Below are 24,214 nucleotides of genomic sequence, written 5' to 3' on the forward strand. Positions count from 1 at the left end.
TATATGTATTTTCTATTCTTAATTTCATCTCGTCCTTGCATAATCTCATGCCCTGTGTGTTCATATGTATGTCGTCCATTTGCCGCAGTAATAAGCCTTGTATTGAATTAATTTCCTTATTGATATCTGCACATTTTGTGCCTTTGTTTCCCTAATTATTTCCACCTTTACATCCAACATGAGGTTGCAGGCCAAAGCACAGCAAAAGAGCATCTCAAAATGAAGCAATTTTACTGTAATTCAGCCACATTTAAACAGCAAGCTCATGCTAGGTTAGCCTAACATCATGACCAAATGTACAGTTGGAAAACTTTCTTTTTAAATGTGTAGAGAAGCCTGCTTTTTTGAAACATGGTGACCGTATACTCAGAGTGGTCTCAATCCTGTTGGGGTCGGGTCAGAGGAGCTGCCGTGTCCATTTGAAATGAAGTTTTTGTTTTCACGAGCGACTGAGCGCCTCTTCTTCTTCTTCCATAAAGAGTAGCAGGGGGAGGAGACGGCTGCTTGAGAGAGCGGTGCCTCTAATCTGGATGATATCTCGACATGTTGGCTACGGCGCCGAGCGTCAGATCACAGCTCTTTTAATGTAATTAGTCTGGGATTTGCCTTTCATTACAAACATCATTAAACTCGCATCCATTCTTCATCAAGAGAAGGAGTGGAGGGGGGGGGGGGGCAGAGATGCTCGCTGACTCAGCAGTGCGATTGATTCCGCTTTGATGAGGCGAGGTCACACGGAGACGTGATGGGTCAGAGATGGATAAAAAAAGTTTTTACTGCAATTACCCGTCAATTTGTCATGCAAGAGTGTGCCTTTCATACAGAACCCATCGGAATATGGCCGTTAACCATGTTGGCTTTGACACAATGAGATAATTAGATGACATCTGTGTGAATATTCTCATCCATCCAGGCCACTGGAAAGCAACTCAATGGGACCGCGCCAAACACTCAGACTAAAGACCCTGTGGATCCTTCAGTAACCCACATCATGCAAGATGAGATAGGACAGTTCTAGTCTGACTGGTTGGTGCTGGATGCCAAGTATCCAACCCCTCAGACTATCTGGTCTTCCAGCATGAAGACACCTCAGGATCTCATGCTGGGGTGTCCAAAGTTTGGCCATTTGTGGCCATTTTATTGGCCCGTGCCAAATTCTAAAATGAAACAAGAAAACCAGCCAATGTATCCAACAGCCAGGAAATGCCGGAATAAAATCCCGGCCCTTTGACCCAAAATAGGAGCATGTGTTCCAGCTCAACATTCCTCTGATGTCGCCATCACCGAACAGCCGCTAGCAGAAATGCTAACAAAACAAGGCGCTGTGAGAGGACAAGCGGAAAAAGATTACCTGACCGATGCAGGTACAGGTCCCGCATGTTTGGAACTCTGGGTCTGATCCGAGATATGTGTGCTCCTCCGCAGGACTTCAGACTGGTCATTCCCGAGCTTTAAGGCGGAGGCAGGATTTGTTCCCGTTTCAGGAGGAACGGGAAGGGGGCACATGTTGACATGCCAATTTCCTTTCAGAAGCGTCACACGCGCATGAACACGCATATTCATCCCAGAGCTGCTTCAAGCGCTCCAGGACCGCTTCCGAGAGGCTCCTACTTGTCCAACCACAGACAGGAATCCTATTCATGTGCTACAAGGCCGGCTCAGGTGGACTGTCCCAATAAAAACAAACATCCCATCACGGTCGACCCTAACTGGGCAAAGTAAAAGGACCCCTGCAACTCATACGTTGTTATTTTATACTTTAGATTCCCATGCTATTTAAACACACTCACAGACATCCACAATAGACAAACATTCACCCTTTAAAATGTTCCATTGCTTCAAAATAGTTTCTAATGATGCTTGTCCAACTGTACTGTATCATGGAAGTGTTTAATAGTTGGACCACCTTACTTAGGCCGCATGACAAGGAAGAACTTAACTTCCAGGATAAATAAGACCGGGTCCTTGAGTTACATTATGTGTGATGTTTCCAGGCTACATACACACTCCCATAAATGATGAATACTGTATGAAATGAAAAATAGAACGAGACAGGTGCATGAAATGGAAGAGTAAGTCAGCGCATTGCTGTATAATAATGTAGCCTGTCTCTCCCTCCCTTGCAACGCCCCTTCCAGTGTGCAAGACAATCACCCGGATGAAAGTAGGGAGTTGCTCCCACTTTGTGTTATCACTTTCATTTAAATGTTTTGTTACTGTATTTTATTTACCTTTCATGCGTTCTATGTACAATGCGAGTACTTTAAGTAGAAGCTCAGACTTACACTTAAAACTGCATTTGCTTGGCAGACGTAGGACCAAAACACAAACATAGACCAAGGTCTACATCGAGTAGCATTGTTCACGTCACATCACATACATCTGAGCAGGGGTGCTGACTCATCATTTTTATGCCAAGTAACGTGTATTATTACATATGACACTATGTTGCTTATAGATTGCTTTTAGCATCATGGATGTAGAAGATGTATCAGAGTGCCGCCCGACTAAGGTTATCATAGAGACATCCATCGCCATCTAGTGGCTGGACTGACCTCTTTACTTTGTGACCGTGAGGTCATAGTCGAGACTGACTCACTTGAATCTTGATGGGCCAGGTGAAGTTGCTGACGTAGACAAAGAAGGTGATGTTGGGGCTGTTCCGGAAGTCAAAGTTCTCGTTGGAGAAGCTGTCTTTGAACTCCTTGATGTTGCTGCGCGACACGATGGGGATCTCCTCGCCGGTCTGCGTCCCCGCTGGAGACGACGGCAACGGGTCAGCAAGAATCAACGACACTGCATTGCAGCTGTGATGAGCATCAGTTAGCCACTTACCCGTGAAGCTGGTGGCCCAGGTGATGTTCAGGTTGAAGTTCTTGGACGCGTTTATGAACATGTCTAAATCTCGGTTTGGCTGAGGGGGAGCAGGCAGAAAATCAGAAGAAGTTTAAAACAAGTGCACTCGTGCTTGTGTAAGTCACAGATGGCGATCTTACGGAAAGGCCATTTCAGCCCAGCCAGAAGAAAGTCGTTTCAGGAAAAGGCAGAGAAAGAGGAATAAACGCGTGAACTGACAGTACAGAGGACTTATTTCTGAAAGTAAAGGCTGAAAATGGAGCCATGAAGCTTTTAAAAAATGGTTTAAATACAGATAAAATGTTAAAATAACTTTTAAATATATTTAAAATATATTACATTTAATTTAACACATTTTAAATAGATAAATACATTCAAATGTTTTCATTGAATATAAATAAACAATGTTAAATATCAATAAAAACTTGTATAAAATGGTTTTATATAAAAAAACACACAAATCAAACATACAATAAAATATTAAAAAAGCTAAAATAATAAAACCAAAACAAACAATGATGAAACAAAATATCTGAAAAGTAACTATGTGCTGTAAATGTCCAAAAGGTGCAACATGGCTGTCGGGCGACACCCTCACCTCCTCAGGCGTGGCCACAAAGTTGATGGCGGTGTAGTAGCGGTCGTCCTCCTGCGACAGACTGAAGGTGAACTGGTAGTCGATGAGCAGAGTGTCTGTGTGAAGAGATATATATGAATATATATAAGAAAAAGAACAATGAATATAAAGGATTCACTAGCGGGTTTATTCAATGTGGTGAGCGCTTGTAACAGGCTGTAAAAGTATGTACTGAAAGAGCAGTACACCTCAGTCAGTATATACGTATACAAGTATGTGTACGTATATGAGGCATCAGGTCTCTGCAGCAGTAGCACCCCTTTGTTTTGCACCAATATCCATACGATTCTTAGTGAACACTTCTTCACACTGCATGTGGGGAAGTGGTTTTTGGCTTCTCAGTTTGAAACACACAACTTTAGAACAAATAAACTTGAGGCTAACTAGTTAGCTTGCTAGCGTGCTATATGCTACGAGTAGCGGCCATGTCTGCAGGGATCCCGTAGCCTGTCCTTTAGTGTTTACAACAAAGATTAGGGGTGTTATTTAAGGTCTACAGGTCTCTAATAATGCTAAAAAACTGTATGGTTTCACTATGAAAATGTTGCGTTTATTCATTTAGAATCCTACTTTACAGAAATTCACTTATCGCTGCTGGGCCTGAAACCAATTAACTGTAGTAAACGAGCGATGACAGCGGATATATTTTGTATATTTGTATTTTTTACTCCAAAAATAGGCCTTTTTTTCGCAGAAAAGCCATCTCAGTCAGCCTAAAACGGTACCAATTCCACAACATGTGATAATGCAAGTAAAATGTACAGCATTCAGGATTTGTTTGGCAGTCATCTAACACTTCTACTCTGTAACTTTCATCTGCTTATTGATCATATCACATGATAATTTATCTATCATTTAGTACATTTTCTACTAAAATGTCTTCAATACTTATGTCAGGCACGTGGGGGGGGGTGGTTTGGCGCTGATTCTAATCTAATAATCATAACAGTCACTTTTATCGCATATGATGCAAAATCGGAGAACAACATCAATGTTCACCTGGGGGGAGGGGGAGTGAGTGGTGTGTCAAATATTTTATGGGCGACTGGATCACATCACCATTGGCAGGCAGTCCTGGAATGAAGGGGGGTGGCGGGGGGGCCTTCAAAAAGTTTCATTGATTGATTTTCACTTGCACTTCAACGCTCCTATGCCTCTGCTTCTTGTCTGCGCCTCACGTATTCTAACATCAAACTCGCCGAGAGACGCTTTGATTAGAGTGCCAGGTAAGTACACGTTAGCATCGACCTGAGCGCTCCTTCGGTTTAAACTACACTTACAGTAGCAGGTGCCTTTGAGGGGGTTGCCTTGGTAACGATTCTCCACTTCACACCTGAAACACAAGATGTGGGTATGAGAAAGAGGAGCACAAAAGAATGTAAACTTCCATCCATCCATTTTCCATGCTGCTTATTCTCACTGGGGTCAGGGGTGTGTGCTGGAGCCTATCCCAGCTGTCTTTGGGGGAGAGGCGGGGTACACCCTCACAGGGCATATATAGACAAACCCATTCCCACCCACATTCATACCTATGGACAATTTGGAGTGGCCAATTAACCTAGCATGTTTTTGGAATGTGGGAGGAAACCGGAGTACCCGGAGAAAACCCACGCATGCATGGGGAGAACATGCAAACTCCACACAGAGATGGCCGAGGGTGGAATCGAATCCAGGTCTTCCAGATATCCTGACAGTGTGGTCTACATGCTGACCACTCATCCAACATGTGACGACTAAATGATTAAGCTTAAGCTTATCATTCCCAATCCTTATGTGAAATATGAAGACATGTTTCTTTCCCTTGTCAAGGCATTAGAACACGAGAAAATGAGTCCATATGACCGAGCTGACTACAGACGTGATTGGGATGCATGGTTAAGCTTAGCTTGGTTAATATACAAGTCCATTATGTAAAAGGACCACTGTTGCCGTTTTTTAAGTGTGAGGGCTTTAGGGTCAAATACTTCCCATGACGTCCGTGGTTAGCTAGCTGATATAAACTGTTTTTCTTGTGTTATAATGTACAGAAAAGGGAAAGAAATACGAGTTGATGTTTCACATAAGGACCGGGAATGATGGGTTTTCCTTCAACGGCACCAAACCATGGACATAAAGCACAGTGAAGCCAAACATCTGGACTTCATTCTGTGCCAGCAGATGATTATTGATGTCTTCTGTTCAGACACACAAAGACCCGGTGGTGCTAGGGAAAGTAATGTCAATACATCTGCAGGCGCTAATGAAGATCCACTACTGGAACCTTCCGCAAAACCCGCAGCATGGCGGCAGAGAAAATTGTCTTCACGACATGTTGCTCCAAAGTCATGCTGGGCCTTGAAATAAGCGTCCACTTTCCATTTTCTTGTGCTTATTAAACAAGGCGACATGGAAAAGAACGTGATGGAAAGTCAGCGGACAAAATGATGGGCGATATTTACGACACTTACAGGTGGCAGCGGTCTCCTTTGATGCCTTTGGTGGTGCAGAAACATTTGCCATTGTTGGGGTTGCACATGCTGGCGTGGCCGTTACACTTGCAGGCTGGATGGAGGAAAGAAAACACTTTTCACCAAGAGGAACCTGAGAACCTCTTTACCTGAGACATAGTGACCCGGGTAGAATACTATACATTACCGCTCAAAAGTTTGGGATCACTTGGAATTTTTTTTGGCCAGTCTGAGATATGTTTTTTTTTTTTTGCCTTGGCAGTCCTGCCATGAAGTCCAGCATCCTGAAGTGGCCGCTTCACTGTTGATACTGACACTGGTGTTTGACGGCTACTATTTAGTGCAGCTGCCAGGTGACCACCTGTGAGGCGTCTTTGTCTTAAACTACACACTCTCACATATTTGTCTTCTTGCACAGTTGTGCATAGTTTTTATGTCCTTGTTAGACCCAGTTTGTGCTGCTCTCCGACTCCAGTAGTTAACAGCATGGTAAGAGATTTTAGTTTGAGTTTAGATTTTTTTTAGATGGGTTTTCCAATAATCTATTAGCCTTATAAAATGATGAACTTGGATTAGCAGCCATACCAGGAGATTGATGCAGAGGACTGACAGTTGTTGATAGTAGGCCTCTATGCAAAAATGTACATCCTTCTTTGAAAATCATCTCATTCATTTTCATTGTTTGTGAAATGGAAAAAAATGTTTGTTAAATGCATGAAAATTAGTTTTTCTTTGGAAAATGAAGAATTTTGCAAGTGATCCCAAATTTTTGAGCGGTCGTGTACATTTCATCACGTCCTTCTGAATGCCTTGAGTTTGTATTTTAGTTCATGTCCATTTTTATACTTCAAAATGCTCAATTTAGGTAAAATGCTTAAATATGCATATTTTTTGACGAATAACAGGTTGAATTCATTTATCAGTGTATTTTTTGAAAACGTGAGGCAGGGTAAGGGATTACTCTGTGGTTCCTGTGGGCGTCAAATGAGAAGAAATCGGTAAAGAGGGTAAAATGCGAGTGCAAACCACCAATTCTAAATAACTTGCAAGAATTCATCCTGTTTTTCTGTTGAACACGAGCTGTCCTTAGCTGGGATGGCGTCAGCAGAGATATTTCCTTTATGACGTCATGAAAAGACTTCACTTCAAATGCGAGCGTCTCTCAAAAGTGGAGCGAAAGGTAAAGCCAATTGTAGATGCCTGGAGATGCACTTGATTGGTGGTGATGTGCCTGCAGGTTTTTAGCAGCACTCAGGAGCGTGAACGACACTCAACTCTTCAGCGGCCATTGATCGGCTGTCACAGAGTAAATATAATATATATTCCACAGGGTGACCTGGAAGTCAGCACAATGTCCCTCTCAGGTGCAATAAATCTGATATTTGAGTTAAGCTGGGGTGTTGATGCGGGATGGCTGTGTGTGAGGACATCTTTAATATCCCCGGGGGGGGGGCACTATAATGTGCCGCCACATGACAGCAGATATGAAGTTATTAAAGGGAGGCAGGAAAACTCACGCTGGCAGCTTCCGCCGTTTGTGGGGTCGCCATAGAAACCGGAAATGCAGCTCTCGCAGTGGCGGCCCGTGGTGAGGTCCTCGCACTTCTCACACACGCTCTCGTTGACGCAGCGGCTGTGGCCGTTGCACTGACAAGCTGGAAGAGGAACCAAGGGGGTGGGAATCAAGACAGGAAGAGCTCAAGAAGAGCATGTGACCTACGTGACTCCTCCCACCTGGACAGTGGATGAAAGACCAGTTATAGCGGGCCTCGACCGGACACATGCTGGCGTTGAGAGCCGGCGGGGGGTCGGCGGGCAGGCCGGGCAATGTGGACGGCGCCGGGACAGAGGTCTGGAAGGGACCACGGTATGAGCCCTCGATGCACTGACCTTTGCCCGTGTTGCTGGAGTCCGTGCACCAGCCACAACCTGGTTGGTCCAAACACTGGCCGCACGTCCTGTAGCCCGAACAGTTCTCAGCTGGAACAACGCACACGAAACAAACGCTCATCAGTCAGGGAAGTCACATGATGGGTCTGTTAACGATCCAGTTAAAACAGTTTAACTGGCTCGTTGTCCATGGGGGCAACACAACGAGAAGGGAAGCTTAATCCTCCAAAATGACTTAAGTGGAGAATGACTGCCAACATAAGCTAGTTATAATGAAGTTGTGCTTTTTATAGTCATTTAGACGTATTCATGATGACGTTATGTCAATATTTGCACAAGACAAACACAACATCGCTCCCGTAAAGGAAGAATACGGTAAAATATTGTATCCCGTGCGATACATCCTTGCGACGGCTACTTCCATATTACGTGACCGTCTTTCATAGTGGCAATGCCATAGTCCAATAATCTTATTATATAATCTTAATATTTGTTTGCATTTCTGATTTTCACCTAACTTTACCATGATATTGGTACACAACTCTTCAAATTTATTTTGCTATCCCCACAGCTGTTGTACCAGCTGATTTGCTAATAACAGGAAATGTACCCTTGCTGACGACCACAATATATCCCACCAGGATTATGGTGCATTCCAATACACAGGTGGATCAGGCACAAATAGTAGTAGCTCTTCACCCTTGGGGAAGTTTCTTTCAATAAATTGAAGCAGCACTAAAAGTCATTGTGGCCGCGATTAAATCCAAGTCTCTGTGGAATACAACCAAGGGTGACAAAGCTGTCGAGAGCTATTTTCAAAGTCATAAGCACACAAACTTGTCACTTGAAGTAAGAAAGAACAGCAAGTCCAGCCTGAAAATAGAAGAAAAGGAAAGGCCGGGGGGGCCTGAGGGACTCCCCGTCTGACAAAGAGGACAATGAACGACCCACTGAAGATGTGCCGACAACAAGAGGCTAATTTTAGCAGCAAGTTTGGCGAGCACTTACGTGGACAGGTGCTCATGGTGTACCACTCCATGCATTGGCCAAAGGGGAAGGAGGCCACGTAGGCGTTGGAGTCCACGCACTGTTTCATGTTGCTGCACCACATGCACTCCGAGCTGCTGCTGGTGCACTCGCTGCAGGTGGCGCGCATGGCGCACGGCGTCCGGCACTGCTTGGCGCTGTGGTTGGCTGAGGAGCGACCACAGAGATGTTAGCCTGAGCAGGCTTTAAAACAACAAAGGGCATCATTTTTCTTATCCTCGTGGAAGTGACCTGTCCAATCTCGTCTAGTCAGGACGTAGACGGGCCGGAACTCGAAAGTCACATAGAACTGAAGAACATAAACATGGACATGCACCACATTGTGGCGCTATCACGCAAGTCTATGAAAGGCAACGTAATGAGGCTAACAAAAGTGTGTATGTATTATTGAAATCATTGGCCATTGGTGGACACCCAGGGGTAAGGACGGAGGTTGGATTTGACAATCTAGTCCAGGGGTGCTCACACTTTTTCAGCATGCGAGCTACTTTTAAAATGACCGAGTCAAAATGATCTACCCACTACAAAAATGCAAAACATCTATTTATTTTCAAATGTATTGAGGATTATTTGTACGTACAATGTATGTTGATGTACCTTACATAACCAAATGAGCCAATATTGCAAAACACACATAATTAACAATTAACATTTTTTGTAATTACCTCCACATTACTCCACATTTCCCTTCTTTGGTACTGCGATGGTAGAATGGCATATGAGGCAAACGCACTTCGAAAAAGGCGTTTGCCTCCCATTCCGTATGGAAGTGATATGTTTTTGCCTTTTTACTTGGTCCAGCTCCTTCACTCATTTTAGTGACCATAAACTTTAGCGAGGGCTTAAAATCTGACGCAATTCGGTGACCTAAAGGTCAAAATTCAGTTGTCATCTGACTGGTTGTCCTGTATGTCAATCAAGTAACGGGGATGGCTGATAGGCTGACATCGTAAGTTCTGCTGCACTTAGAGACGTTGTTTGATTTGATTGGTCACCCGAAGGGCAACATTCAGTTGTCATCTGAATGGCTGCCCTGTATATCAATCAAGTGACGGCATTGATGCTGGGATGATATTTTTTTAATGTCACGCCGCGATCGACCAGCGATCGACCAGTACCACCTCCGCGATCGACCGGTAGATCGCGATCGACTTAATGAGCACCCCTGATCTAGTCTATGACATCACTACTCCTAACAAAACATTCATGCTCTTCTGATAATGCCACTTTTTGAACACATCCTGTGTTTGGGTCTCACCTGGACGCTCACACAGGCTGCCATTGACTGGGCTGATGCACGTCTGTGCCTTCAGGCCGCTGGAGGCGGGCTCAGCCAGGTAGCCGCAGAAGCCGGCATCACTGGGCTCGCCGGGAAGCCACTGGAGGGACGTGTTGGTGAATGGGGACATGTCTTCCCAGCACCAGTAAGACACGTTGATCTTCCTGAGGCCCACCCAGGGAGTCACGGAAGCCTTGTACTGCAAAACAAGGACTCGACATGAGGCAGGCTAAAATACATACAATTATTTCCATCCAGTCTTTTTCTACTTTTTACAGACGATGTCAGAGGAAACTTTTATTTGTCCCGACATCAATTTCACAGACTGAGACTTCCTCTCCAGACCCCATCGGCGATCCAGCCTATCCCCAATCAATTTCCATGCTTCTGCAGTGCTGGTAAACAAAGAAAAAAAGCTCCATCTCCTTCAAACGTGGCTCCAATTAAAGCTTCTCCATCCCATCCATTTAATTGCAATTCTTTGATTGATTGACCCTGTCTGGGAAGAGTTGCTAGGGCTAAATGGAAGACGAAAGCCCGGAGGCCTGTGCTCACCACCACACTCATGATCTGCAGCTCCTTGAGGACAAAGTCCACCTTCTTCTGCGTTGTGAGCGAGGCCAGCACAGCGTTGTGGCTGCGGCAGGCCAGCTTGGCGTTGTCGTACGAGTCCTTGGCTGTGATGAACTTCAGGCAGGAGTTGCCCACCAGGTGCCAGCTCTCGCCGCAAACGTTGTCTGGAATGACGGAGAGAGGACGTTCCACACCAAGCACATTTCTATCGCTTACATGCAGTCCAGCAAAGGTGTTCACGCTCCAGGATACCTACTTCTTGAAGTTCTTAAGAACTTATTACTAACTTCTTAAGTTTAGCTAGCTGCCGTGGTTACCTGGCAGCGAGATACACTCCTGGTTGCGCGGCTCCCACTGGCAGTTCTGGTCCACGGCGCAGCTCTTGCAGCTGGTCTTCTTGTTGCACACGGACGAGGGGCTGTCCTTGGGACAGGCATCGTAGTCCACGATGGGACCCTGCCAATGGGCACACGGCACCGAGACGTCATTTCTACTGTGGTTATTTTACACAAAGGGAGGCGGTGGTGTTGGGCGAGGTCTCACCGAGGTGGAGGTGCAGTTACTGCCCAGCGAGACGCACTGGATGGAGCACCACTGGCAGCCGTTGGTGTTGGCGGTGCAGCTGTAGCAGTCGCTGTACTGGTCACAGCGCTCGTTATCCGCATCTGGAAGGGATTTATGCAAGTATGTCACATTTGGGCTCCACTTCTTTATCTACGCCCGTGTTCCTGCTCAGGAAGCAGCCAGCTGTCAATAGCTGATAGAATAAATGATGAATTAATTAGCGATTTAAGCAGAAATCAAGGATGGAATAAGCACAACATGTATGGAATCAAGTGTCCGTTTTGGATTTAAAGCAAAGCCCAGCAAAGGAGATGAAGCTCGTTAGGGAGGACACGTCAAACCCACGCTGAGAAACTGGGCCACAGTGTCTCCCTGGCATTGAAAAAGCCTGGAAGAAATTCCAGGACACCGCTTTCCCTCGGCGGAGGTGCAAAGCAGGATGAGGGAGGAATGAGAGCAGATGGGGATTCCAGTCAAAGGATGAATCTGACATGCAGTCGTCGTGGCAACACCTACAAGATCTGCTGTTGCAGCTCGACGCCAGCTGCTGCTGGTCCACGGCGGAGATGGAGGCGGCGTTGCCCTCCCACGGCAAACAGGAAGCTAGCGTGCTGTTCCATACACAATGGATGCCGGGCGTGGCCTGGCTGCAGGAGGCGGGGCTGGAGAAGGCGGCGCAGCGGGGAGACGTGTACGCAAGGACGTCGCTGAGGAGGAGACTGTTGAACCCTCCGAACACGTACATCACACTGGGAGAGAAGATAGAGAGTAGGAACTTTTAGGAACAACATTCTTCCTCTTTAGGAAGAACACAACTATGAATGATGGCGAAAGGTAAAAACTGGGATACATAAAGTCAACTTTTCACTTCAGTGAAGTTGAGAAAAAATACTTCAGCGGGAAGATTTATATACATACATTAAAATCATTGTTGCGTTTAGTACCATGAAAACTTTTTTAAAAAGTAAATGAGGCTGTCTGCCATTATTACAAAATGTGTTTTTCTACACTTGTTATTGTTGTCATTTTATAATAAAGACAAATATTTTTATTGCTTCAGTTTATGATGTGTTCCTTAGCTTTGGCTGTATCGCCATTTCCATAATTATTTTTATTTTATAATTGTGATGTTTACTGGCAAACATCTTTCTCCTAAGATTACAACTTTGTACTACTTTCCTCAAAATATGTTTTTTCTTTATTGGCTTTATTATGGTAAAGTTACAACCGTATTCAATATTATGATTCTTCTTTTCCTGTCAGTGTGGATGTGCATATTTCTTGCTAAAACGGCTTGCATGTGGCATCGTGAAGCAACAATTTACAGAATAACCTCAAATTAGAAAGCCATTTTAGCCAATCAGAAGCCTGAAGAAAGATGTGTCTGGAAAAGAAGTCACAATCGCATCAAAATTGCGGACAAAAATGTCAAAGGAACGGGACACAGCCCTTTGACTAATCGCCGCTTCCTCATCAGCCGTCTGTTGCTTGAACCGGAATCCAGGAAGACGATGTACCAGCACGCTCTGCTAACGAGGTTTGTCTCCATTCTCAACCCATTAAGCGCCATCTGGCTTCTGACGAGGAACGTTCCGGATCAGCATTCCGGGTGTGACGTGAGACGTGCAGTCACTTTGCCTGCAGCTGTGTGGCCGTGAGGCGGTGACTAAAACGACCTTCAAAAAGAGCCGCGCAGACTTGATGGCTCGTTAGCGGCACGCTATGCCGAGAGGATGCTCTGTATGAAGTCCATGTAAAAAGTCTTATATCAAATAACAGCACAGTAACCACCTGGCCTATACCTCTAAGTACAGGTGTGATGTTGTACCTTTAAGGCACTGGTGTCCAAGATGTGGCCCACGGGCCATTTTTGGCACGTATCTTGTTTTTTTATTGTCCCTCAGCAAATTGTAAAAAAATAAAATAAAATTAAGTGAACTGATTCAATACCAAAGACAGAGCTTTAAGTTTTTATATACACAAACGTACAACCCCCAAAGAGGTGATGATGCAACTCTCCACTTATGGCTTTCACTTCAGAGCAATTTCAAGACGCAAAAACGGCCACGAGGTGGCAGAAGCGCATTAAAGCTCAGCAGAGATCATAAAGCTGGAGAAAAGTGAGAACATTGTTTATGTTGGTATGGTTGTTTACATATTTCAGCTGTCACAAAACACATATACTTGATATGCATCTTTTCACAATAAGCTGGCCAAACGCACCCATGTTCTATTGCTGATTAATAAAGAACGGAAAACGGTAGACAAAAACTTTTGACTCTTGTCTGTCTTTCGGTAGGTTCCATGTTCATACAGCCATAGAAGACAACACTCTGTGTGCCTTGAAATATCAGCCAGATTATGATATTTTATACTTGTATAACAAATCTAGGACGGGCATGTTATATTCAGATATGGCTCTTTCAATTTTTTGTATGGAAAAAGTTTGGACAGCCCTGCTTCAATGTACCGAGAGTCACATTTTAAAATATGCATGTGGAGGTTAAACATGCTAGCATTACATGTCTGCATCTTTAAATGCCATGTGTGCATAATTTAAAAAAACACGCATGGAAGGAGGACACGTCACCTCCGTTTACTCACAAATCACTGCAAAGTGCTTGAGCGTCTCACCCGCAAACATGCACTGATGAACAGAATGAAAGCAAACGGGCTTTCCTGACGCTCCATGTGCCCGCCGGCCCCCAGCCCCCATGGCCGTCTTGAGGTTTTACAGCTATGTTTTCTTTTGGTTAATAAAGATGAAATGTCATCCATAACGTGTTGCTTCAAGTCACACTGGTGCTAATACAATATACTGACCAATCAGGCTATCAGGGGGTGGACCTTAAACATGATTGACAGTATTCCATGACTGTAGGTACAAATGTACTTACAGTGGAACCTTGGTTAGTGTTGTTAATCTGCTCCAGAAAGTCCAACTATAACTAAAATGAACATTTAAAGTTACCCCGATCTTCACTGAAGACGTGATTGTTGAAAAAGATGGGATGCGGTATATTACATTTACATCCTTAAGCCTTGATGTTTCTGTCTTATTTCCTTCTTAATATCATTGCCCTGTTTGGCTTTTAAACATCATGAAGGCCATTCCTCCAGGCATTCACAACGTGCGTGCAGCTGATTGACTGATTGATATTACCTGTCACTGACAACCGCCGAGTGTCCGAAGCGGTTGACGTCATGGTAAAGTTCGGGCCGCGGCAGCAGCGTCCATTCATCACATGCTGGAAATGAAAGCAGAGGCAAGAGGTAGTCAGAGGAGAAGGTTGTTTTGCTGTCAAAATAAGAACTGGAAATTATATTATTTCTTTCACAGGTGAATCATCCGTGGGTATAAAAAGAAAGGAGCCTAATTGATTGTTTCAAAACAGTAATTTTACCTCTCACAACCTTTAAAACGATAAAAGAGGCTGACAGCATCAACACGGTGATTGCATCCGAGGTTAGACAGTGCCATCTGGTGACAAAAACTGGTACTGCAAGAGACCTTGAACAATGTGGCGCTCTAATTGCCTCCAGCTGATTAAGAAGGGGGCAATCAGGCCTCATTAGGCCCATCTTGAGTGTAATCATCAGACAATGAGAGAGCTGAGGACCACAACCCTGCAAGGTGGGCTTGACGAGGTGTTTAAAAACAAACTGATGGATAACTTGGTTTGAAACGAAAAGTCAATTATGTTGCTAAATGCAGACTGTGTAAGAGTCCATGGGTGTATTTTGGTGTCGGACATATTGAATGTGGTGTGGAGGCGTCGGTGTGTTTACTGACCCAGGCTGTAGGCCAGAAAGTCAGAGGAGAAGCACTTGGCACCATGACTCATGGACGTGTCATTGTGAGTGTTCCCGCCAAACACCAGCATGGCGCCGCTCACCATAACGGCTGTGTGAAGGTAGCGGAAGAAGCCACTGTCCCTCAGGATGGTCCTGTGGTCACAAAACATCGACCGACATTAATGGTCTGAAGGAACCGGTCTTCCCCTCATTGCGATGTCTCTCACCACTTCCTGGTGTCCACATCCAGCTTGTAGAGGTCTCCCGCCAGGCCGTACTTGTTGGCGCTGAAGGCCTTGTAGCCCCCGTGGATGTAGATGGCTCTGGTGGATGCCTCCAACACGCTGCTGTGGCCGTAACCCCCCTGGATCAGAGCGCCTTCCGTGGACACCACACTCCACGTGTTCTTGTCTGCAGAGGAAGAAACAGGAAGAAGTCAATTTATCTGTTCCGGGGTCAAACTGTGAAGCCATCTTAACAAGCCTAAGCGTCATAATAGTGTAAAAAAAAAAAAAAAAAACTAAAACACACAATTCAACAAAAGGTAACAGGAAGTTATGGGAAATTCCACTTCCTGCTCTATGGTTATCATCACATTTCCCCACTTTGCCATCCCTGGTACGCTGGTACGCTCAAGTCACAAAATCTGCTGACATCACTCATGATGGTGACTGGATTTAGAATTTGGTTTGATTTCTCCAAAACCAAAAGCGATGATAAAATGTTTGCGTTTGAGAACTTACTAATGTTGTACTCTTGCACCAGGCTCATGTACCCGTACAGAGAACAGTGGCCAAACAGCACCAGCATGACGGGGGCGTCCCCCTCCTGCAGGGGGGGCACCACGTGGGCCGAGTGTCCCACCACGGCGTACTGCTCCTTGCTGTGGGGGCTCAGCAGAACCCACGTTTGGTTCTGGATGTGGAAGACCCACAGCTGACTGGACACGTTTCCCGTGGAGTCGATTTTCCCTCCGTACATGTAGACTTTACCCTGCGGACGAGTGGGACGGGACATCATGAAAAGAAATCTCCAAATACGAAAGGTATATATTCTTTCATCAAATTTCTACTGATATTTCTTTCATTAACCTTCCATGGATTATCAGAACTTTTTAATATGTCTAAGGGAGAGTTTTATGATGTCAGCTGATGTTCAACATAACAAAATGGCAGCCATGAAGATCAGGAGGGGCTTTTTATTTGCACGCAGGTTTGTATACACACACACAGCCATTAAGATCCTAAAGACTATACAGTACATTCCAGCCTTCACAATAAAAACACTGCATGTTGCATCCTGTCAGACGACATGTAACAAAATAAGGCTCTCAGAAAAATTGTTAGGATTTTCCAATGTAAGCGCTGGTTGAGACAAAATGTTTCTATCGTGCCCACTCGGGCCACTCTGACACAGTCTTCTTCAGATAAGCTTTTTTGGTGCTACCGGGAAGCTAACATACATACTCTTCTTTGGCGCAAACATACTCTTTTTCAGAACTAACAACATGCTAACATATGCTTCTGGAGGGCTAACAGGATGCTAATATATGTTTTTTGAGCACCAACAGAAAGCTACCATACACTTCTCGGAAGCTTAAGGGATGCTAACATGCTCTTTTTGGGAGCCAACAGGATGCAAACATACTGATATACTCTTATTGGGAGCCAACAGGATGCTAACATGCTAATATACTCTTATTGGGAGCCAAAAGAAAGCTAACATAGTCTTACTGGAAACTAACACAAAGCTAACATACTCTTCTTTAACACCAACTTCTCTTTTCGGAGCTCAGGAAATGCCAACATACGCTTCTGGAGGGCTAACAGGGTGCTGATATATGTTTTTTTGAGCTGCAACAGAAAGCTACCATACACTTCTCGGAAGCTAGTGGGATGCTAACATGCTCTTCTTGGGAGCCAACAGGATGCTAACATACCAATATACTGTTATTGGGAGCCAATATGAAGCTAACATACTCTTCTTTGGCGCAAACACTCTTTTCAGAGCTAACGAAATGCTAACATAACGCTTCTGGAGGGCTAACAGGATGCTGATATATGTTTTTTGAGCACCAACAGAAGGTTACCATACACTTCTCGGAAGTTAACATGCTCTTCTTGGGAGCCAACAGGACGCTAACATACTCTTCTATGGCGCAAACACTCTTTACGGAGCTAACAAAATGTTAACATACGCTTCTGGAGGGCTAACAGGATGCTGATATGTTTTTTTAACACCAACAGAAAGCTACCATACACTTCTCGGAAGCTAAGGGGATGCTAACATACTGCTATTGGGAGCTCACGGGATGCTAACACACTCTTATTGGGAATCAACAAAACTGTAAACAGATCATGGTGTTATATTTGTAAATACATTTTTAATTTGATGTAAAACACCCCCTTTTGTGTTGTTTATGTTGCGGTATAGTTCTTTAGACATTTTTAGCTGTCATAAAAGTATAAAAAATCATGTGTCAAAGTGAAAGTAATTCTAGAAATGTATATTTTCACAAAAAGCTGCTTTTCTACCTTTTTTAGTTGGGAGCTGGTATTTTCCGGAAACTTACCTATGTTCTACTACTGAATGGAATATGGTAGAAAAACTTTGTTTTTCTTCCTGTAAACGATTAGAGTGTAACCTTTAACCGTATTTACATATATAGCTCGACAGTATTGTGTGTGCCTTGAAAAATCAGTCAATAAATGTCTGGGATTGAATGAGTTACGGAAGGAGCAAACCAAAAACACAGAAGAGTCAAGATAGATTTCAACAAACCTTCAGTGAAGAGGACTGCTATATTGGCATATATATATATATTTATTTATTTATTTTCCTGCAACCTTCCAAGTGCCCTCAATATTCTTCAGAATACCAAACAGGTAAACGCTATTTTTCAGCTGTGCATCAGGGCAAGCCCCGCCCTTCTATTGTGACGGCAGATGAAGGCACAGTGTGGCGTTATTTCTCGCCTTCTTTATCAAAATGCTATTTCTGACTTTCAATAAGAAAGGCAGAGACTTGTGGTGTGACTGTGGCAAAGGACTAAAGGGTCAACCGCTGCCGTAGATGGGCGACGGAGCTTGGGGACAATGACTTCCGGTTCGCATGCTAACAGGGGACATTGGTGATAAAAATGTCCCAAACACAGTTGGCTCATGCAGTGTGTGTTAATAACACAACAAGAGGCGCGCCATATTTTACGCTAACTGGGAAAAGTACGCAAACCAATAAGACGTTTTTGCTAAAATGTACTATGTAACCAAAAAATAAACAAAGAGGACCTACACTAACCGAGGCTCCACTGTACTGACCTACATTGGATTGCTGATAGCATCTTTGGGGCCCCACACACTTTCATCTCTATGTACTGTAGGTGATCAATGCCGGAAAAGGTTTGAGAGGAAGGATCTGCGCCTTAAATACTAAGTTGAGTAATAATTGTGTACGTACTTCATGAAGAGCCAAAGAGTGTCCATATCGAGGTGTGACAGTGTTGACAGAGGGGTCAAGGGTCAGCCAGGATTTGCTGCTTAGGTTATACCTTGAACATGACAGACAGACACGCCCAGTCAGAGGATAACATTCCCACCAGGACGGAGAAGTTGGATAACATTCCCACCAGGACGGAGAAGTTGACTTACGCTTTGACCATGTGGTAGTCGGAGGCGTTGAAGACGTAGCCTCCGATGACCCACATGATGTCCTGGTCCACCACTGCCTTGTGGGATGCCCTGGCCAGGCCGGGATCGCTGAATGCCTCTCGGCTCCAGAAGGCCGAGTCGGCTGGGATGGAGACGGAGCAGTCCGGACCTGAAGGTAAAAACCAGAGCCAGAGTGTACAATGATGAAATGCCCTCCGCTGCGTCAAATTATTGCCCCTCCCCTTTGTGCTTTAGCTAAATGAACAACTCCACCAGAATTAAACAGGAAGAAATTCAATAAGAAGCTAACATACTCTTTGTGTGAGCTAAACAATCCCACCATAAAGGGGAAGCTAAAGGGAAGCTAAAACGATGGCAACAACTTTGCCCTGAGCAGAGACTGATGTGGGCCATCTTTTACTTTATTTTTATGATAATAATAATAATAATTGTAATACAAATGAGCCCTTGGCCTCCAATAGCCCCTTGGTTGGACTTTGGCGAGTGCTACAATAAGCATTCCACTTAATACGTATATGGACTTGCTGTTGTGTGAAAGTTTCAATCAGAAATGAAAACCGCCACCTTGCCATCCAATCCCACATATGCACGTCTTGTCCCGGCATCGTCCTCTCTCGGGGTATCCGCAATCGTCCGGGCAGGAGGGAACGTCACAGGCGTCCCCTTTCCACTTTTCCTGGCAGTCACAGTATGGCGTTCCCGTGTCGTTGGACAGGCGGCACTCTCCACGGTCGGAACAGTTGTGAGGACACGTGTTCACCCTGTAGAAGAAGAACAAGTGCCTGAAAAGCAAACTCCTCATAAATAAAATATGACTATTTAATAATTGAGTTACACATCTGCTCAAGGAATTTGTGGCCTGCTTTTGGTCACCGGAGCAAAAAAAAAAATTCTGAACTGTCGAGGAGAGGTTGATTTAGTCCAAACAAGACTGACCTCCTGACCTTTCGCTGTCCACAATCTCATTTCTGTGTTTTGAGGCAAAAATGTGTACAAACGATTCAGACTTTTAGTAGGAAATGGTCAAAGGTCAGTTTCTTCATGCTCAAGGCAGTGACATGAAAACAAATGTCACACGCGAGTCATTCAAGTCAATGATTGACAGCACAGCCCAATACAAGGTTCATACACCTCTCCTAACGACTGATGCTAAGGCTTTATTTTCCAACTCCGTTAAATGACACATTTACTCAAATTCCAGCAGCTACACTGACCCTCAAAACTCAAACAGGAACACCAGGAAGTCAACATACTCTTCTTTGGCACAAACATACTTCTTTTTTTTAAGCTAACCAAATGCTAACATACGCTTCTGGAAGACTAACATATGTTTTTGAGCACCAACACAAAGCTACCATGCACTTCTCAGAAGGCAACGGGATGCTAACATACTCTTCTTGGGAGCTAACGGGATGCTAACATACTCTTCTTGGGAGCTAACGGGATGCTAACATACTCTTCTTGGGAGCTAACGGGATGCAACATACTCTTCTTGGGAGCTAACGGGATGCTAACATACTCTTCTTGGGAGCTAACGGGATGCTAACATACTCTTCTTGGGAGCTAACGGGATGCTAACATACTCTTCTTGGGAGCTAACGGGATGCTAACATACTCTTCTTGGGAGCTAACGGGATGCTAACATACTCTTCTTGGGAGCTAACGGGATGCTTAACACCCTCTTCCCTGAGTGTAATGGTGACTTAAGCAGGGCCCCGTTTCACGAAGCAGGTTCAACCAACTCTGAGTCTAACCCTGAACTCTGAGTTGATCTACTCTGAGACAGGAAACTCTGAGTTACGGGTTTCAGAACAGGTGATTTCATTTGGTTCAATCAACACAGAGTTTGTTCACTCTGAGTTAAGCGCGTGCACCACGACTTTAAAAAGCCCTGATCAATGGAGCCCGTTCCCTCGATTCACCATGGCAACGAGTGATAAGAAAAGATCGTCATATTTCAGTCCTCTGGAACGGGATATATTAATGCGGTCATACGGCGAATTTGAAAGCGTTTTTAAAAAGAAAAGCAACATTGAAAGCGTTTTAAAAAAGAAAAGCAACATTGAAAGCGTTTTAAAAAAGAAAAGCAACATTGAAAGCGTTTTTAAAAAGAAAAGCAACATTGAAAGCGTTTTTAAAAAGAAAAGCAACATGGCTGCAGCAGCGAAAGAAAGCGAGTCGGCGTGGGAGAAGATTACTGCTCGAGTCAATGCGTAAGTTTAAATTTATTATATACATTCATGCAATCACAATAATATTAGGCTACAGATGCAAACAAGTAGAATGGTGTTACAGCTACAATTTATGTCACTTAGACGTAATCCCACCGGCGAAAAAAGAACGTGGAAGCAGCTGAAGATGAAATATAAAAACATTGTTCAAACAGGTAAGCCCTCAGCATAACAGTCAGGGTGCCTCTTTTTAATCATGTTTACCACTAAATATCATTCAGCGGCTATTTCAGTGTGCATTATCTCCAACATAATATTGTTTTCACACACATAAATGTCCTCGCCTGTATACAGTTAAATCGGACATACGAAAAGCAACATCTAACTTCTACTCAGCCAACAGAAAGCGGGCATCTGCCCGCAAAACTGGCGGAGGACCACCCCCACCACGTCTGACCGAGGCAGAGGAGCTGGCCATGAGTCAGACTGTCGGGAGGCCAGTCGCAGAGGGGATCCCTGGAGGAACCTCATCCTCGGACATGATTACACAGGAGCCACCAGCCTTGATAAGATGCAATAGGCCTAGGCCTCAAACTTCTTTTGGGGCCTATAGTTCAATGTTAATTTCCCTTTCATGTGTTTTTCTTTTGTCTCAACAGATTCTGAAGGCGTACTTGGTCTAGTGGATCCATGTGCCACTTTAACTGTAAGTAGCCAATAGTCCAGAGATGATGCCATATTTAAAGTATAGCATAGTGAAACACAACACTCTAAACAGGATGATGAAGATGATGGGACCACAATGTCTGCTGCCTTCTCTGTGGTGTCTGAGAGGGAGCCTGAGAGGCCTACAGAGGTAAAATCTTGATGTTACTGATTTCCTCTCCATTCACATGTCTTTACATGCTTTTGTGGATTACAGTGACTTTTAGCCTACACTGAAGTATTAACGGATTCTTATCCATTTTAACAGAGCATGGCTGGGCAGCAGGAAGAGGGTCCCTCAACCTCCACAGCACAGATTGACACAGTGAGATATTCAGTAAATTCCAGAGGTTAATTCAGTGGAATTCATGTGCAACTGTATAATGTCATCCTTATGTGTTCCCAGCTACCACTAAAAGAAATCTACAAAGTGCATTTATTAAAAACAGTACAAAAAACAGAAAAAGAAATGGTGCTGCTGGACCGCCAGATAACTAAAACGGATCTGGAAATTGAATTATTAAAACAAGTTAGAGGTGGGTGCATGGTCATAGGTGAATTGTGTTGATGATTGTAACAATTAAAAAGTAAGAAACCATTTTTTTTTCTTATTTGTAGGAAATAAAGAAGACCAAATAATTTTTTTTTTGTCTTTCTGTTTATTTTACTGCTGTTGGTGATTATGAAAAACGACCAAACTGGCTTCAAACACGCGCGACAATGAATGAATCACACCGTGTGTAGCGTAAGAGGGCGGAGACGGAAAGAAACTCGAGGTTCATTGAAGAAAACCCGGTCCCGACCAGGTTATGTTCACAGAGTCTGTTGCCATAGTAACTGACACCGAGGTTAAGTTACCTCTCTCTGTGAAACAGGCTGGAGTTACTCCTCTGTCTCTGGTTTGACTTACCTCCCTTTGTGAAACGGAAAACTCAGAGTTTCCCTCATTTCAGGGTTAACATACTCAGAGTTTTCACTAAACGGGGCCCAGCTGTAATCCAACCAGTAGTATCAACAATACATGCTAAAACATGTACATCTGTCAAGAGACACCATGTTGACATACAAGGTATTCCCATTGGTGGACAAGTCAGAAAAGTCAATGGTTGTTTTTTGGGACCCTGAAAGTAAAAGAATGTCATCATGCTTTCATGTTCTTCTTTTGCAGTCTGATGTTTTTGATGTTTGCCAGGGCCCACGGCATGTTGACTCCAACTTATCAAACCAACTTTAATCCCGTCACCATGGCAACAGCACAAAAAAGACCAAGCAGCACTGTAGGAAGAAGCGCTATTGTGTACTTTTTTTACATGCATTTACTGTAACTCTGCACTCCAACAAAATATATGCTGTATATCACATACAGCAGCGTAGCATTAAGAACTGGGACGGGATTTCAGTGAATTAGGATTCAATAAAAATAGCCACTTCTTGGAAGCCAATATTCATCTTGAGAGCTAACGGAGAGCTAACATACTGGAAACGAACAGTAAGCTAAGAGGAAGCCAATATACTCTTCTTGGACGCTAACAGGAAAGTAACCATCTTGGGAACTAACAGTAAGCTAACATTCTTCTTGAGACCTCACGAGGAGCTAACATATTCCTCTTAAAAATTGTAGGCTTATATGAATATATTCTCTTCATGGAAGCGAATGCTCTTTTTGGGCGGGAAAGTAACTTACTCTTCCTGGGAGGAAGGAAGGAAGGAAGGAAGGAAGGAACAGGAAGCCAACTTACTCTGCCAGCGAGCTAATGAGGAAAGAACATGTTCCTATTGGGATACTGTTCTTGAACGCTAACAGGACGCCAACATATACTTCCTGAACGCAAAGTGGAAGCTAACGGAAGCGAGGAGATTCCTCTTGGGAACAATCAGGAAGCTAACGTTACTTTTGAAAGCTGACAGGGAACTAATAAATTCCTGTTGGAGACTAACAGGAAGTCAACATACTGTTCTTGGACATTAACAGGAAGCTAACAAGGAAATGACATACTTTTGGGGAACAACAGGAAGCGAAGATACCCGGGACACCAAAACGCAGGCTAAATAAATGCCCTGCAGCTAGATTGACTTCTTAAAAAAACAACAGAAACATGTTAGGGCGTGCACGTCTAGAAAGACATTCAGGTAATAGGTGTCCCAGCTTGATGCCTGAAAATGCAGTTCAATGGACTCCGCACACGAGTAGAAATGTTGACTTTGGAATTTGAGTGGTGTCACGCCTGCTTTAGCAGCAAGCAAATAAAGGTAGCTCACTTTGAATAGGGTAACGGCTAACATGCAAACATACGCCTGACAACAAAGTCATCAGTGTGTGGCAGCAGACGACCACCATGTATCTCACTGCACATACTGTATGTTTATGACGCTGCACGTGTGTGTATACAGTACGTGTACCTGTATGAGATGTTGAATCCAGTCAGGTTGTAGGCGGCGTCGCTAAAGAAGTGCAGCAAAGCGTAACCAGACTGCGACACCACCTCGGGCACCGTTTCGTTCCCGTAGCGCTCAGGAATGATCAGGCCGCTGCGACAAAAGACCAAGACTTTCTGTTAGCGTGCACTTCGTAAATGACGCTA

The 24,214-nt window shown here is 44.2% G+C and overlaps 1 protein-coding gene and 1 long non-coding RNA gene across 7 annotated transcripts in view; one reads left to right on the forward strand and one right to left on the reverse strand.

Annotated features, from left to right (window-relative positions):
- Positions 1-24,214, reverse strand: part of atrn (attractin) — a 61,087-nt gene that overhangs the window by 32,359 nt on the left and 4,514 nt on the right. For all 6 annotated transcript variants that reach the window (XR_009130427.1, XM_058078695.1, XM_058078699.1 and 3 more), the window contains exons 4-24: positions 24,033-24,161; positions 19,321-19,517; positions 18,736-18,904; positions 18,545-18,635; positions 15,832-16,081; positions 15,316-15,499; positions 15,087-15,241; positions 14,457-14,541; positions 11,810-12,042; positions 11,273-11,394; positions 11,047-11,185; positions 10,712-10,893; positions 10,136-10,355; positions 8,839-9,024; positions 7,675-7,920; positions 7,458-7,595; positions 5,941-6,034; positions 4,774-4,826; positions 3,455-3,549; positions 2,836-2,914; positions 2,600-2,757 (exon numbers count right to left, since the gene is read on the reverse strand). Coding sequence is in view for 5 of the 6 variants with exons in the window: in XM_058078695.1 (XP_057934678.1) it covers positions 2,600-2,757; positions 2,836-2,914; positions 3,455-3,549; positions 4,774-4,826; positions 5,941-6,034; positions 7,458-7,595; positions 7,675-7,920; positions 8,839-9,024; positions 10,136-10,355; positions 10,712-10,893; positions 11,047-11,185; positions 11,273-11,394; positions 11,810-12,042; positions 14,457-14,541; positions 15,087-15,241; positions 15,316-15,499; positions 15,832-16,081; positions 18,545-18,635; positions 18,736-18,904; positions 19,321-19,517; positions 24,033-24,161 (3,205 nt within the window). In the remaining variant the exon portion in view is untranslated. The remainder of the gene's footprint in view (positions 1-2,599; positions 2,758-2,835; positions 2,915-3,454; positions 3,550-4,773; positions 4,827-5,940; positions 6,035-7,457; positions 7,596-7,674; positions 7,921-8,838; positions 9,025-10,135; positions 10,356-10,711; positions 10,894-11,046; positions 11,186-11,272; positions 11,395-11,809; positions 12,043-14,456; positions 14,542-15,086; positions 15,242-15,315; positions 15,500-15,831; positions 16,082-18,544; positions 18,636-18,735; positions 18,905-19,320; positions 19,518-24,032; positions 24,162-24,214) is intronic.
- On the forward strand, positions 21,074-22,151 carry LOC131132772 (uncharacterized). Its single transcript, XR_009130428.1, has 4 exons — positions 21,074-21,142; positions 21,324-21,633; positions 21,706-21,783; positions 21,901-22,151. It is a non-coding gene; the product is annotated as an uncharacterized LOC131132772 (long non-coding RNA).

Source organism: Doryrhamphus excisus, chromosome 7 (genome assembly GCF_030265055.1).
Source record: "Doryrhamphus excisus isolate RoL2022-K1 chromosome 7, RoL_Dexc_1.0, whole genome shotgun sequence".
In the NCBI taxonomy this organism is placed as follows: domain Eukaryota; kingdom Metazoa; phylum Chordata; class Actinopteri; order Syngnathiformes; family Syngnathidae; genus Doryrhamphus; species Doryrhamphus excisus.